General features: G+C 39.6%; 1 protein-coding gene across 3 annotated transcripts in view; it reads left to right on the top strand.

The window, feature by feature from the left end:
• Nucleotides 1–16,431, top strand: part of cc2d1b (coiled-coil and C2 domain containing 1B) — a 72,335-nt gene that overhangs the window by 50,030 nt on the left and 5,874 nt on the right. For 2 of the 3 annotated variants that reach the window (XM_043699192.1, XM_043699196.1), the window contains exons 15-23: nucleotides 99–230; nucleotides 824–882; nucleotides 1,056–1,172; nucleotides 4,183–4,256; nucleotides 6,831–6,836; nucleotides 8,545–8,603; nucleotides 8,855–8,906; nucleotides 11,286–11,385; nucleotides 12,133–12,223. In XM_043699192.1, coding sequence (XP_043555127.1) covers nucleotides 99–230; nucleotides 824–882; nucleotides 1,056–1,172; nucleotides 4,183–4,256; nucleotides 6,831–6,836; nucleotides 8,545–8,603; nucleotides 8,855–8,906; nucleotides 11,286–11,385; nucleotides 12,133–12,223 — 690 coding nt within the window. The remainder of the gene's footprint in view (nucleotides 1–98; nucleotides 231–823; nucleotides 883–1,055; nucleotides 1,173–4,182; nucleotides 4,257–6,830; nucleotides 6,837–8,544; nucleotides 8,604–8,854; nucleotides 8,907–11,285; nucleotides 11,386–12,132; nucleotides 12,224–16,431) is intronic. The other variant, XM_043699193.1, reaches the window with a different exon arrangement.

Consider the following 16,431-nt stretch of genomic DNA (forward strand, 5'->3'; position numbering starts at 1 on the left):
TCTGCATGTTTTATGTAACAAACCCAAAAATATTTTTGAGCATTTATAGCATACACAAACAACCTTGAACAAATGGGGTATGATTATTTACTTTCCAGGTTCCTTCACCCCCTGATACTGAAGATGATGATGATGATTTTATAATAGTGCATCACAAGGATGTGCAGATTTCAGAAACGTTGGATGAAGTGTACACACATCTTATGAACCTTCTGAAGGAGCAATATGAGGTATATGATGAGTCCTATCAACTACATACACAATTGCCTAAGTCACCAATAAAAATTATGTATTAATACTCTACAATGGTAATTCCACTGCAAAAGCATGTCCGATGAGTTGGATTACAAAGTAATTACAGTGAATGTTCTCCATCTCTCAAATGAGGACTTATAGCTCATTCTGAGAGATTAAGAGCTACAGGTTTTCAACTTGATGAAAGAAAATGCATAAGTGAAACAATGTTGTCTTTGCTCACCTAACTGAAGCCAAGAAACATGTTTTATTCTCTAATGAGAAGCTAGTTGAATTAGGTATTGTAGGATTACTGGCACCTGTATTAAAACATTAGAAAATTCTTGTTTATTTGTGGACTGTCACAGAATCCAATCATGACGTCAATGGCCGTTTTGGGCAGGCAACAGCCAAGTCTAGCTTTGCTACTTGCAGAGTGAACATTTTCCTAAAGCTCCTGTTGTTAAACAGTTAAGCCTCCTGGTCCTTCTTAGAATGTAACAAAAATTATATTGTTAAATCTGCTATAAAAAATATCTTGTGAAAGCTGTCTTTTTATCTATTTAAACTTCTTTTCTTTTAAACCTAGAAATGCATGTCCTATTCAAAGCAATTTATACATCTTGGCAATATCACTGAGACCACCAGGTTAGTGTAAATGCAGACAGAAAAATGGAATTGTGTATCTAAAGAATGTTTGAAATTTAATTTTGAGTTAACAGTATTCTTGCATCCGTGCATGTTTTTCTGACATGGATCATTTTAAGCCTTTTACCTGCAGTTATTTAAAGTGTGAAAATATACATTTGCTGATTTTGTAGGTTTGAGAAGATGGCTGCCGATTGCAAGATAAGTATGCAAATCCTTAAACTTGGGCAGGCTCGTGGCTCGGATCCACCAAAGTATCATTTTGAGGAGAGAACCTTTAAAACTGTACGGTATGGATCTCTGCTTTTGTAATTGTTGAAACTGCAAGATTTTAAATTACAAGAAATACATTTACCTTTTCAGTGGAGAGAATGAATCGTAAGAATTTTCCCAGGTTGAATATATTATCTTGCTTGAATTGTAAAGGCAAAGCTACATTTCTGAGATATCTGGAAGTGTCATCCTGGTTTTGTGATCTTCATACTATGACATTTGAAAACTTACCTACATCAATTAATGAGTATCACATTATGGACTTGCCTGTCTGCAACCTTTAAAGATCTTAGAGTGCAGACTTCCTCTATTCATGAATGCAGTTTCAAACAGGGTGTAATTTCAAAGACTCATCGTAAGAATATTTCCTACACTTGCAAATGGTTCCTTTGTAATGTCCTGCATTGTGTTCTGACATGCATGCACATTGAATTGTGAATGACTCCAGAACAGAGCCTGCCTTGAACCCAGAGCCTGCCTTGAACCCAGAGCCTGCCTGCATAGTAAAATGTGCCGTGTGAACAAAAGAAATGGGGAAAACAAACAATTTGAGCCTCTGCCAGCTTCTCTCTTAGTATCAGACTCCTTTTCCCCTACAACCTTGTTTGTTGTTTCTATTCAAATAATCATCCAACATCTTAGAGTTCCTCAGCTGAAGAGGCCTCCACCAATGGAAAATTGTCTTCTCACCTCCCATTTGGTTCTTTCACAAACACTTTATATCTGTGTCCTCTGCTTTTTGATCCTCTGAGTGTAACAGTTTTTCCCTACCTATCTATTGTTGATTAGAAAACTTCTACCAGTTCTCCAATCCCAAATTGTCTATCAAATGTGTGCACATGTTGATGTTCCATACTGAATCATGTTGTTGAAGAGCCATCAGGATGCAGGCTTGCAACAGCTTAAAGAAAGCTTGCTGCAAAGGAGTTAAGGAATGGAAATAAATTTGGTATCAGACATATTCTTATGGGCATTTCAGAAAAAAAATGCATTTTTTCATGTTGTTGAATTGCCATCGATGAATAGTGCTGGGATTAGATCAGATTCCCTACAGTGTGGAAACAGGCCCTTTGGCCCAACAAGTCCACACCGAACCTCTGAAGAGTAACCCATCCAGACCCATTTCCCTCTGACTAATGCACCTTGCACTATGGGCAATTTAGCATAGCCAATTCACTGACCTGCACATCTTTGGACTGTGGGAAGAAACCCACGCAGACACGGGGAGAATGTGCAAACTCGACACACACGAGGCGGGAATCGAACCTGGATCCCTGGCGCTGTGAGGCAGCAGTGCTAACCACTGACCCACAGTGCTGCCCCGATTCTCAAGTAATTAAGGTGTCTCCTTAACATCTGAGCTGTTACATCATTCCATAACAATGCTCCATAATTTATGAAAACTTAGAGCAATGCAAAATTATTCAGTGTAAAGCAACTACAACAATGCCTGTTTTAAGAGTTTGGTGCTTGCTGTCAATTTTAAAAGGAGGGGAGGATGAAAATTGCACTTTTTTTTTTGCATTAATCTACAGTGTATACTGATTCTTAATAAAGGAACAGATTAAACAAAAGGTATTTTCTTTTCCCCTTTTTCACCTTAAATGTTCTCTCCTCCACTGAATGTATTTTGTTGAGATGTAACAGGTATCAAGCCACACTTGAAAGCACAGTATTCACCATTCGCAACTCTAAGACATCAAAGCAGCTCATGTTCCTATGCAACTAGACCTGGACAACATGTAGACTTGGGCTGATAAGTAATATTCGTGCACACAATTTTCAGGCAATTACCGACTCAACATCATATCGGTTACCATGAAGAAGTGGACCAGCCTTATAAATTCTGCAGCTTAAAGAGCAAGTCGGAGACTGTGGCAAGTAATGTACTTGCTGAATCTTCAGCGATTGTCTGCCAAATGCAAAGTACAAGGGATGAAATAATCTCCACTTGCCTGGATGAATGCATTCGAACAAAACTCTAATTCAGCACCATCAAGGACAAGGCATTCCACTGGATTGACACTAAATTCACTACTCTCCGTAATCACACCCTTCACCAGATGTAGTGGCAGCAGTGTGTACCAGCTACAACGATACGTTGCAGTAACTCTGGAATGATGGCACAGTGACAACTGCTGCCTCACTGTCAGGGACCTGGGTTTGATTCCATCCTCGGGCGACTGTGTTGATTTTGCACATTCTCCCCTCATCTGCATGGATTTCCCCCCACCCACCCCACACACAGTCCAAAGATGTGCAGGTTTGGTGGATTGGCTGTGCTAAATTGCCCATAGTGTTCAGGGATGTGCAGGCTCAGTGGGTTGGCCATGGGAAATGTGGAATTACACAGATTGGGTAGGGGAGTTGGTCTGAGTAGGATGCTGTTTGGAGGGGTGGTGTGGACTTGATGGACCATATGATCTGCTTCCACACTATAGGGAATCTATGAAGGCTGCTCTGACAGCACCACTCAAACCCATGACGTCATCCAGAACATGTATAAGAACGCCTCCACTTGCATGTTCCCTCTCTAAGCTACATATCATCACTGTACTTTCACCTTTGTGTCAAAATCCTGGAACTCTTGTCTCTAATAGCTCTGTGGGTGTACCCTGAGGACTACAGTGGACCAAGAGATAACTCACCACCACCTTCCTTTGGTCATTTAGAAATGAGCGATAAATGCTGGTCTAGCCAGTATTAGCTGTATCCCTTGAATGATTACAAAAAAAACTTGGTTGGGTTCACATGAGAGTCTTAACAGTGAGCAAACTGAGTCTTTGTTAAAGCGTAATAAGGATTAATGGCATAATCGTTGAAAATGGATAACTTTGAGAAAAAAAATTAAGTTGGTGATCAGTCTCTTTCATTTGTATACCAGTGCCTGAGTAGTTTTTCAAAAGCAAATATTGCTCCGGCCCTTTTTTTGTTTACCTGTTTCACCCACTGTTAAGCTTTTCATTGTATGACTTGTAACTTATGTGCCAGTTACTAGCTAGACAAAAATCTTATCTTATTTTGTAGCATCTTTTCTGACATCAGCAGTGCTGAAATGCTCCTCATCATTGTAAAAGGAATAAATCTCCCTGCACCTTCAGGTGAGACCAAATAGAGCTCAGTCCAACATAGTATCCATGCAAATGTAGCTGTTAATTATTATATTGATAAGCTTACAGTATCCAATATAAAAATATACCAGCTGACATGACATTATCATTTCTGGCATAATTAAAAAGATGGACATTTATCATGCTAGTTAGAAATGTATAATTGAGATTAGTATGTTTTGTATGAATGATCAGTAATTGATCAAGAATGCAGGATTCCCACTCTCAAAATTCACTAGGATACTGTGCAAGTGATATTTCACCTTGTAATAATTTTCTTTTGAATCTAATAGTGAAACTCTATTAGCATTTGGCAGAGCTGTGTACAAATCATAAGACCATAAGACATAGGAGTGGAAGTAAGGCTATTCGGCCCATCGAGTCCACTCCGCCATTCAATCATGGCTGATGGGCATTTAAACTCCACTTACCCGCATTCTCCCCGTAGTCCTTAATTCCTTGAGACATCAAGAATTTATCAATCTCTGCCTTGAAGACATTTAGCGTCCCGGCCTCCACTGCACTCCGCGGCAACGAATTCCATAGGCCCACCACACTCTGGCTGAAGAAATGTCTCCACATTTCTGTTCTGAATTTACCCCCTCTAATTCTAAGGCTGTGTCCACGGGTCCTAGTCTCCTTGCCTAACGGAAACAATTTCCTAGCGTCCACCCTTTCCAAGCCATGTAATATCTTGTAAGTTTCTATTCGATCTCCCCTTTAATCTTCTAAACTCCAATAAATACAATCCCAGGATCCTCAGCCGTTCCTCTTATGTTAGATCTACCATTCCAGGGATCATCCTTGTGAATCTCCGCTGGACACGCTCCAGTGCCAGTATGTCTTTCCTGAGGTGTGGGGACCAAAACTGAACACTCTAAATGGAGCCTAGCCAGAGCTTTATAAAGTCTCCGTAGCACAACGGTGCTTTTATATTCCAACCCTCTTGAGATAAATGACAACATTGCATTCGCTTTCTTAATCACGGACTCAACCTGCATGTTTACTTTTAGAGAATCCTCGACTAGCACTCCCAGATCCCTTTGTACTTTGGCTTTATGAATTTTCTCACCGTTTAGAAAGTAGTCCATGCTTATATTCTTTTTTCCAAAGTGCAAGACCTCGCATTTGCTCACATTGAATTCCATCAGCCATTTTCTGGACCACTCCCAAACTGTCTAGATCCTTCTGCAGCCTCCCCACTTCCTCAGTACTACCTGCCTGTCCACCTCACTTAGTATCATCGGGAAACTTCGCTAGAATGCCCCCAGTCCCTTCATCCAGATCATTAATATATAATGTGAACAGCTGCGGCCCCAACACTGAACCCTGCGGGACACTGCTTGTCACCGGCTGCCATTCCGAAAAAGAACCTTTTATCCTAACTCTCTGCCTTCTGTCAGACAGCCAATCCTCAATCCATACCAGTAGCTCACCTCAAACACCATGGGCCCTCACCTTACTCAGCAGCATCCCGTGTGGGACCTTATTAAAGGCCTTTTGGAAGTCTAGATAGACCATATCCATTGGGTTTCCCTGGTGTAACCTACTTGTCACCTCTTCAAAGAATTCCAACAGGTTTGTCAGGCACGACCTCCCCTTACTAAATCCATGTTGACTTGTTCTAATCTGACCCTGCTCTTCCAAGAATTTAGAAACCTCATCCTTAATGATGGATTCTATAATTTTACCAACAACCGAGGTTAGGCTAATTGGCCTATAATTTTCCATCTTTTGTCTTGATCCTTTCTTGAACAAGGGGGTTACAACAGCGAACTTCCAATCATCCGGGACTTTCCCTGACTCCAGTGACTTTTGAAAGATCTCAACCAACGCCTCTGCTATTTCCTCAGCCACCTCCCTCAGGACTCTAGGATGTAGCCCATCGGGTCCAGGAGATTTATCAATTTTAAGACCTTTTAGCTTTTCTAGCACTTTCTCTTTTGCAATGGCAACCATACTCGACTCAGCCCCCTGACTCCCTTTAATTGTTGGGATATTACTCATGTCTTCCACTGTGAAGACTGATGCAAAGTACTTAAGTTCTCCAGCTATTTCCTTATCTCCCATCACTAGGCTTCCAGCATCAGTTTGAAGTGGCCCAATGTCTACTTTTGCCTGTCGTTTGTTTCTTATGTATCGAAAGAAACTCTTACTATCATTTCTAATATTACTGGCGAGCCTACCTTCATATTTGATCACGGTATTCTTGATCCTGAAACACTCCTATCTCTATATCATCTCATGATGAATGAATATTTGAGTAATGTGTATGTGAATAATTGGCAGCTAAACGATTGTACACTACTGTCAATCAACAATTTCAAAAGATGGCATGCAGCAGCAGGTCATTATTAGTTATTTTAATCTTTTGACCTTTATATTGATATGCTCTGCCTTTTGCTGGTATATAATTGCAATCCACCCTCCGATTAAGAGAAAATTTCTCTTCAAATTGAGATTTTCTTCCCCCAACTATTTGAGACTGGGAACCTTCAAAACACATGCTGTGACCACAGTTGATGTCATGTTTGTTGAGTATGTGTACTCCTGTCCTTTTTACAGGTTTACGTAAGTCTACATCTGGGTTTGCCTTGAGATTACACAATGCTGCCAACCATTTACATGCAGATAAAAATCTGTTAAGTCATTAGTGTTCCATAGTGTGCATGTGCCAGTCCTTCTGGATGTGATTTCATGGCTTTAGCATCCTAAACAAAGATAAAGCTCAGTGGTTTTCTCCATTAACAGGATGCTGCTAGCAAGCTGAAAAGATGCTTTCACAAAATATGTAATGAATTTCAGAACTGATGTGATATCAGGCATGTGGGCTGTATGTCCTAATGACTGGCAGTCTATATCAAACAAAACACACATTGGCCAGTTGCAGTTGGCATCATGCTATTTCTGCTCAACCAGAGCATCCTGTATTCTCAATTGTATGTCCATCATTAGATGTGATTCTGCAAATGGGCATAATTTATTAAATCTATTCCAGAAACCAATTTAAGATTATCACTCAGGTTCACACTGTGATATATTTGTACATGCTAAAAGATAAAATAGAATCTTGTGTATAAATATATTTATGTAGGAAAAAGAAGTTGGTACAAATGTAGCCCTGCTTGTTTTTTTTAAAAAGGGTGATGGAAACTGCCAATCTCTGCTGCATTCCCATAATAGCATCCTCACTGATCAGAATCTGCCTGCGTGATCTGAGAATTAAGATTGATAGTTAACTGTTGCTGTATCTGCTTGTCAACCATGGTCCAAACAATTAGCATCCATGATAAGATTGGATTTGAAATTTTGTAAAAGGTTTGCAGCTCAGGTTGTGGGTCAGGTTGTCAGTTTGCTCGCTGAGTTAGTGGGTTTGGTCTTGGACCTTTTGTCACCATGCTAGGTAACATCATCCATGAACCTCTGGTGAAACGTTGGTGTTCTGTCCAGTTTGCTGTTTGTGTCTTGCTTTGTTATAATGGGCGACATCATTTCCGGTTCTGTTTCTGAAAGGTTGGTAAATGGAGTTCGGATCTATATATTTGTTAATGGAGTTCCGATTTGAATGCCGGGCCTCCAGGAATTCCCGCGCATGTCTTTGTTTGTCGTGTCCCAGGATGGATGCATTGTCCCAGTCGAACTGGTGTCCCTCTTCATCTGGATGCATGACGAGATAGATGGGGAAGGATTGCTTCTCCCATGTGGCAAAGTCTCAGATCAGAGGGCATAATCTCAGGATAAAATGATACCATTAACACAGAAATGAGGAGTAATTCCTTCTCTGTGCGTTGAGTTCATTAAATTCTTTACCACTGAGGGTGTTGGGGCTGAGTCTGTAAATATATTTAAGTCTGAGACAGAATTTTAAATCAATTAGGATAAAGGTTAAAAGAGAAAAATGGGTTTGATGATTATCAGATCGGCCATGATCTCATTAAACAACAGAGCAGACTCTATAGGCTGAATGGCCTACTTGTGCTCTTGTGTCTTATGGTCTTACCCTCTTCTCATGATGTATGAATTAGTCACATTTTTCAAATCTGTTTTCCCCTTCACTCCTGATGAATGCAAAGCAAAAGTCTTTGCCGCCTTGTCTCTTTTTAACAATGCTTATGTAATCTTGCATATTGTGCTTTGAATGTTGGCTTATTTATAAAACTTACTGTTCCGTAATTTTCAAAATTAACATTACTGAAGTTCGGTTGAATTTACTTTCTATGTTGTAACTTTGAGGAGCTATATCCTACGAGGACACACAATTTTGTTTTATTTTGCATAGGTGTGGCAACACATGACCTTGATGCTTTTGTAAAGTTTGAATTTCCGTATCCTAGTACAGTAAGTAAAATGTATTAAGTATGTACATTTAGACTTTGGAGAACAAACAGAATGTAATGAGTTTTTACCTCCAGTTACAGACTGTACTTAATTCCAGAGAATTCAATATTAATTTATAATTTAGTTGAGTGCATTTTGTTTAATTATAAAAACATTAAGATTAGCTTTCATTTAATTATCACAAAAGGCAAGTATTTAAATGACAAAAATTCATTTTACTGTTAACCATAAACTACACCCTTTTTTAATAGGAACAAGCCCAAAGACACAAAACAGCTGTGATCAAGAATACAAATTGTCCAGGTAAAAGACAAGTAGCCATTCTCAGTCACAAAAATAAAGTGCTGGGCAATCTGCAGATGTGGCAGCACCTTTGCAGAGAAAGTAGAGTTTAACGTTTGGATCCGGTGACCCTTCTGAACTGATTGTAGCTAGGAAAAAGTTGCGTTATGAAGATGGGGGTGTACTGTATCTTTTAAGAAAGTTAAAAGCTGGTAGAACTACCTCTCAGCGCTAAGTGTTCTGAAAAGAAAATGTAACATTTCGTTGAACAATTCTATTAGCTGGTTGCCTGGAAACACAAATAATTTAAATTAATTGCCAAATTTGAATTTATACCCCAAAATACCAACCTCCAATCAAGTTTGAATTGAGTATACTGACAATCTTAAAAGCCAATGACAAAGCCAAAGCCAATGCTTTGGAAGTATAAGACCAGAGAAAATTGAACAGTTGGGAGGAGAACTGCCATACCACCAGCATGTAGAGACTGCCCAAAAAATAGCGCGATCAAAGGTACCTTTTATTGATCAATAACCTGTGAAGCAGAATCCCCAAGAAGAAGAAGACAGGCATACAGAGAAGAACCGAAAGCTGCTTGGTTTTGGGATATGTTTTGTTTTGTAAATCTTAATTGGGATTTTATCGGACTAGTATTATGGAAGGGGAGGTAAAAGATAGGTTAGAGGAAGGAATTGTAAATGTTTGTTAGTTAATTATTCTGTTATACTTTAAGAAATAAAATTAATTTTTACTTTAAATAGTTCTTTGCCCCTTGAATTTTCACAGATTATTGCATGGAATAGATCTTGTGTTGCTGGTTTAAATTAAGCAGGAGGGTTTACCCCGTGTCATAACAGTTGGTCTATGTGTTAAAGATGGAGTGGAAGAGGGAGAAGTTGGAAATGGAGCCCAGAGAGAAAAACAGTTGGATAGGCAAAGGACTGGGTAAAGGTCAGCCTGGGAGAACGAATGGCTGCTAATAAGGACCATTAGTGGCTAACAATAGTTTTTGTGGTAGCAGCCCATGTGAATTCAAGGCCTGGTGTGTGAGGTTGGGGTAGGACATTGGTAAAGGTGCTCAAGCCCTAAAATTATTGAACTTAGTACTGAGTCCAGAAGGCTGCAGTGTTCCCAAGCAGAAAATTAGGTGCTGAGCTTTCCATAGCAAATGTTGGCCAGAGAACACCGTGGTGTGTTGAAATGGCAGGCAACCAGAAGCTCAGGGCTTTTGTTTTGTGGACAGAACATAGGTATTCTGCAAAGCAGTCACCCAGTCTGTGCTTTATCTCCCCAACGTAGAGGAGACAAAATTGTGATAGTGATTACGTAGATTAAATTGAGTGAAGTGCAAGTTAATTACTGTTTCGCTTGGAAGGTGCAGCTGGACCCTTGGATAATGAGGAGAAAGGAAATGGATAGATCTTGCACTTGCTATGATTGCAAGAGAAGGTGCCTTAGGGGTGTGAGGAGATAATAGGAGTGGACCAAGGTATGCCAGAGGAATCTGTCCCTGAGGAAGGCTGACAAAGGAGTGGAGGCAAATGTGTGTCTGGTGGTGGGGGAAATAGCAACTAATGATCGTTTGGATATGGATGCTTTGGCTTGGAAGGCGAAGGTGACCCTATCCTTGTTGTGGGAGATGTATCGGAGCCCCATCACTATTAACCACTGGGGTGGGAAATTATCAGTTGAGGAAAAAGGACTTTTCAGAGCTTCCTTGTCGAAGTCGGTGTCTTTGGAACAGATGTGGTAAAGACGGAGGAACTGGAAAAATGGAATAGTCTTTACAGGAAGCAGGGTGTGAGGATGTACATTCAAGGTAACAGAGTTGGTGGCTTTGTTGTGAAAATTTTGTTGTTCTCGGTGTTTGAGAAGGAGCTGTATGTTCAGATCATTTTTCTTTAAATGTATTGTCAGTCTGAAGAACTATGTAGTTTGTGACAGCTTATTGTTTAATTGGGTTGTAAAGCAAAACATAGTTTTCTCAGTGATTCTTCAATATTTTGCAAGTGTTCTGTTTTCTCAGACATCCTAAATTTGTTATTTTCCTTGGTTATAATTTTGTGGCCAGGTTAGTTGCTAAAGTAATTAAGTTGTTTTTTCTTGTGTTCTGTAATCCTAGATAAGTCCTTTAATAAAGCCTGAATGGGATGTGAAGGAACTGGTAATTTAGCATTAGTACTGTGTAAAAGTTGCAATGCCATTTATTTCTTTTTATGTGAATAGATGATCAAAGAACTAATTTACATTTATCTACATAAATATAAAATACCTTGCCTGTAATTTCCTACCAAACTATTTTGTGGCTAAAATTAATCCAGACTGTGTTTTGCGCTCTTTTGGCATATTTGATTCAAATTCTACAATATCATGTGTGCAATGTGTTTTTCTTTCTTACAGAATATAATCAGCGTTTTGTGCTCAATATTAACAGAAATCATCGAGGATTTAAACGAGTAATTCAGACCAAAGGAATTAAATTTGAAATATTTCATAAGGGGTAAGGAATGTAATGGTAATGAATTCTGCATAACTATCTCAAGAGTATCTGCTTTTGTATGATGGTGCAAAGATGTTTTATTTAAAAAAATCTTTATGCAATGTGTTTTGGAATGGGGCAGGAGTTTCTTTTGAAACATATTTTACTATTTGTGTTATGTATATTTTTATAACTGTGAACGTATTTGGCAGCAATGTAATGTTGCAAACTCACTAATGTTGTTTTCTAAAATAAAATTCCTCTAATCAATCACATTAGAATTCTAGAAGTCATACATACCTTTTGCCACACCTTGTATAATCTCACCATGGCACACAGCAATTGCAACAGAGAAAATGCACCTGAGAGTTAGATGGTGGCTGCTTCCAGCCCCATTTTATAGCCTATCACTAGAAACATGCTTGGGATGTCCATCCGTGATATATCATTGGCCTAACATGTGGATTTAGCTGATCTTTCATTAGTATTCTAAATCAGATCAGATATTGACTAAAAAGGAGATTATAACTGCAAGCCTGTGTTTTATGATACCTAATAGGGTCCCATGGTTAAACTATTCTCTCTAAAAGAACACTTTGAATTGTAGACAAGCCTAATTATTTAAGGTTCTGCATTTATATTAGTCAATCACTGTGATTATGCTTAATTCTGTATTTTTAGAACATAAATTCTGAGGCAGGTAAACATTTGTTTAGCAAGATAATTTTTATTAGACATGATTATTTGTTTTGATTTGTTTTTTTATAGGGGATTTCTGAGGAGTGACAAATCAGTGGGAACTGCACAGTTAAAACTGGACAAATTAGAAACACAGTGCGAAGTCAGAGAAATTGTTGAGGTATGGTTTTATTGGGTTTGTATGTTCAAACTAAATATTTGAAATAATTACAAGAATCTCTTATGTGAGCACCTGAAAGTTCTTATGTAAGTTGGCATGCTGAGCTGGAAGATTTGTTTTCAGACGTTTCATCACCATACCAGGTAACGTGAGACTTTTTGGTGAAGCGCTGATGATATGTCCTGCCTCTTTTTTTTAATAGGTCTTGGTTTCTTAACGTAGGTGATGTTATTTCCAGTTCTGTAAAGAAGTCACCCAGTCTGTGCTGCTTCTCCACAACGTAGAGGAGACAAAATTGAGCAGTGATTATAGGACACTAAATTGAGTGAGTGTTTTGCTTGGATAGTGTGGCTAGAGAAAGAAAATGGAACGATCTTTCACTTCCTGCAATTGCAAGGGAAGGTGCCTTAGGGCTGTGAGGAGATAAGGTAGATAGGATATAAATTGATGTGTTTTATTGATGGAGTTCTGGTTAGAATGCCATGCTTCTAAGAATTCTTATGAGTGTCTTTGTTTCACCTGTCCTAAGATGTGTGTGGTGTCCTTTGTTTGTATGTATGGAAACTAGTGATAGTGGGTCGTGGCTTCACCAGAGACTCTGATGTTACCTAGTATGGTGACAAAACATCTGAAAACAAATCTTCCAGCTCAGCAAGTTAACTTAGATACTTGTCATCACCCTGAGCTACAAATCTTATAAATTGCTAACCTGGAAGTTCTTTTAAAAATAATAGTTCAGAAATGATTTCCACTTTCTGGTTGAAAAGATGGTGTTGGCGGGAGGGTGCAGTTTTGGATTCGTAAGGCATTGGGACTGTTTCTGGCAGAGGTGGGACCTGTACAAACTGTGTGGGTTATGCCTGGGCAGGACTGGGACTGACGTGGGGTGGGAGGTTCTTGGTAGAGTGATTGGGGAGGGTTTAAACTTGCATGGCAGGGGGATGGGAACCAGAGGAGGAGGGCAGGCGATGCAGAAATTGAGGAAGAGGTAGAAACCAGATCAAATGTGAACAGGCAATGAAATACATGTGTTTCAAAACAAGTAGTATAATTGGCACAGTAGATGAGCTCAGTGTTGGTTAGCACTATGACATTATTGCAGTTACAGAGACTTGGCGGAAAGGAGGAGAGGATTGGCAGGTGCATGTCCCAGGATTTAGATGTTTCAGAAAGGGATGTAAAAGGGGTTGGGGAGTTACATTACTGGTAACTGAGTATCTCGTATCTGTACTAAGGGAGGATACATCAGAGGACTAGTGGGTAGAACTCAGGAATTGGAAAGATGAAATCACAATGCTGAGGGTATACTACACACCTCCGAACAGCCAGCAGGAGATAGAGGAGAGAATATGTAGACAGATTTTAGAAAGTTGTAAAACAGGGTCGTTGTGGGTGAATTTAACTTCCCCAGTATTGACTGGGACTCTTTGTGCTATGCGCTTACATGGAGCAGAATTTGTAAGAACCGTTCAGGAGGTATATAATCAGTCCAACCAGAGAAGAGATTATACTGAAAGTAGTTTTAGGAAATGAATGAAATCTCAGTGGGGGAGCATTTCTGGAGTAGTAACCATAATAGTGTGAGTTTTAAGTTACTCATGGAAAAGGATAACAGCAGTCCTCAGGGAAGGTGTTAAATTGGAGGAAGGTGAACTATAACAATATTAGGCAGGAACTGGAGTGTGTTGACACTAGACAGCATTTAGAGGGTAAATCCAAATTGGACATTTGGTAAGATTTCAGGAGTGGCATGATCCTGCGCGAATGAAGGATAGGTATGGCAAGTTACCTGAATCTTGGATGACCAGGGATGTTATGACCTTGGTCAAAAAGAAGAAAGGAAGCATACCTAAGATCTAGTGGATGGGAATTGACAAACCCTTTGAAGTCCATAGAGAAAATAGGAAAGAACTGAAGCGAGGAATTAAAAGGGATCATGAAAAGTCATTAGCAAACAGGATTATGGAGAATCTCAAAGATTTTTATTAAAAGCAAGAGGTAGCTAGGAAAAGGGTTGGCCCACTCAAGGACAAAGGAGGGGCTGTTTGTATGGAACCAGAAGAGAGAGGTGAGGTCTTAAATGAATATTTTGCACTGGTATTCACCAAAGAGAAGGAATTGGTGGAGGATGATCTCCGGGAAAGGAGCATTGAATTTATAAGCCAAATTACTGTTAAAAAGGGAAAGGTGCTGTGCATCTTTAAAAAGTATTAAGAAAGATAAGTCCTTGGGTCCTAATGGGATCTATCTCAAAATGTTGAGGGAGGCAACAGAATAAATTGCTGGAGCATTGGCAGACATCTTTGTATCCTCATTGGACATAGGTGAGGTCCCGGAGGACTGGAAAATAGCTAATGTCCCATTGTTTAAAAAGGGTAACAGGGATAATCCAGGAAATTACAGGCCTGTGAGCCTCACATCAGTGGTAGGGAAATTATTAGAAAAGATTATCAGGGACAAGATCTATCTACATTTAGAAGCAAATGGACTTTTTGTGCCAGGGAGGTCATGCCTCACTAACTTGATAGAGTATTTTGACAAGTTGTCAAAATGACATGATTGAGGGAAAACTAGTTGATGTTGTTTACGTGGATTTCAGTAAAGCCTTTGCCAAGGTCACTCATGGTAGACTGGTACAAAAGTTGAAGTCACGTGGTATGGGGGTGAGCTGGTAAGATAGATAACTGGCTTAGTCATAGAGAGGGAGGGTAATGGTGGAAGGATGCTTTTTGGAGTAGAGGGCTGTGACTAGTGTGTACCACAAGGATCAGTGCTGGGATCTCTCTGATCTACATAAATGATTTGGAGGAAAACATATCTGGTCCAATTAGTAAGGTTGGGGCCAATACAAAGATTGGTGGGTCGTGAATAGTGATGGGGATTGTCAGAGGATGCAGCAGGGTATAGATCATTTTGAGGCATGGGCAGAAAAAATGGCCAATGGAGTTTAATCTGGATAAATGAGGTGATGCATTTGGGAAGGTCAAGTACTGATGGAAATTAAACAGTGAATGGCATAATCCTTAGGAGTATTGATATGCAGAGAGATCAGGGTGTGCAGGTCCACAGATCACAGAAGGTGGATAAGGTCGTAAAAAAGGAGCAATATGGCATGCTCATACTCATTGCCCCTTCCAATGAAGATAAGGATAGACAAGTTATATAAAGCTGCAGCACAACATTAGTTAGACCACACTTAGAATATTGCATACAGTTCTGGTCACCACATTAGCATACTTTGGAGAGGGTACGGAGAAGGTTTACTTGGATGTTAGCTGGCATGGGGCTTTTAGCTTTGAGGAAAGGTTGGATAGACTGGATTTGTTTTTACTGGAACACAGGAGGTCGAGGGGCAATATGATAGAAATTTCTAAGATTATGAATGGCATGGATGGAGTGGAGAGAATGAAGTCAGAGATGTGCAAGGCATGTTTTTCACACTGAGGAGGTTGTGGAAGCAGATACAATAGCAGCATTCAAGAATCACCTGGACAAATACATGAATAGGAAGAGAATAGAGGGACACGGATCCTGTTGGTGAAAACTGTTTTAATATAGGACAAAGTGCTGAAGGGCCTGTTCCTGTGCTGTGTTGTTCATTCCTTTTTCTCTAAGTAAATTCATTAGTGAAATTTATTAATATGGATGTGACTAATATGCAATCTTGCTTTAAAGTAAGATGATTATTTACTACTTTCTCTTTGTTAAAAATCACACACCAGGTTATAGTCCAACTGGTTTAAGGAAACAACCATGGCCAGAGAGTACTATAAATTGTCAGTTTTTTGATACCTGGTCAAGTGGCCATTCAACTACTGAACATCCCAGCCAACTGTGCTCTTGCATCATTTAACACTTGCATAGAAGTATTTTCCAGCAGAGTTCATCGGATAGTAGTTAACAGCAGCAATCCGGGATGACTTATTCCCATTCCCGTCCGGTGAATGTTGAAGCTAATTTAGATGTCAGCACTATTAACTGAATTTAAGACCTTTCATCTCTAACTTGCTCAGAGCTGCACAACTCTAGTATTTCATTGCTGTGCACACTGCAACTAGTTGCACTCATGTCGGTGATTAGACAGAATTGTTCCTCCTGCCAGCAGGTTTGTGGGTATGGTTTAAAAAAGTGATTAATTGAAGTCTACCATCTATGAGGGTCAATTTTGAGGTGGGTGAAGGAGCAGGGGAGAAGTCTGGCATTCATCC

Source organism: Chiloscyllium plagiosum, chromosome 11 (assembly GCF_004010195.1).
Source record: "Chiloscyllium plagiosum isolate BGI_BamShark_2017 chromosome 11, ASM401019v2, whole genome shotgun sequence".
NCBI lineage: Eukaryota > Metazoa > Chordata > Chondrichthyes > Orectolobiformes > Hemiscylliidae > Chiloscyllium > Chiloscyllium plagiosum.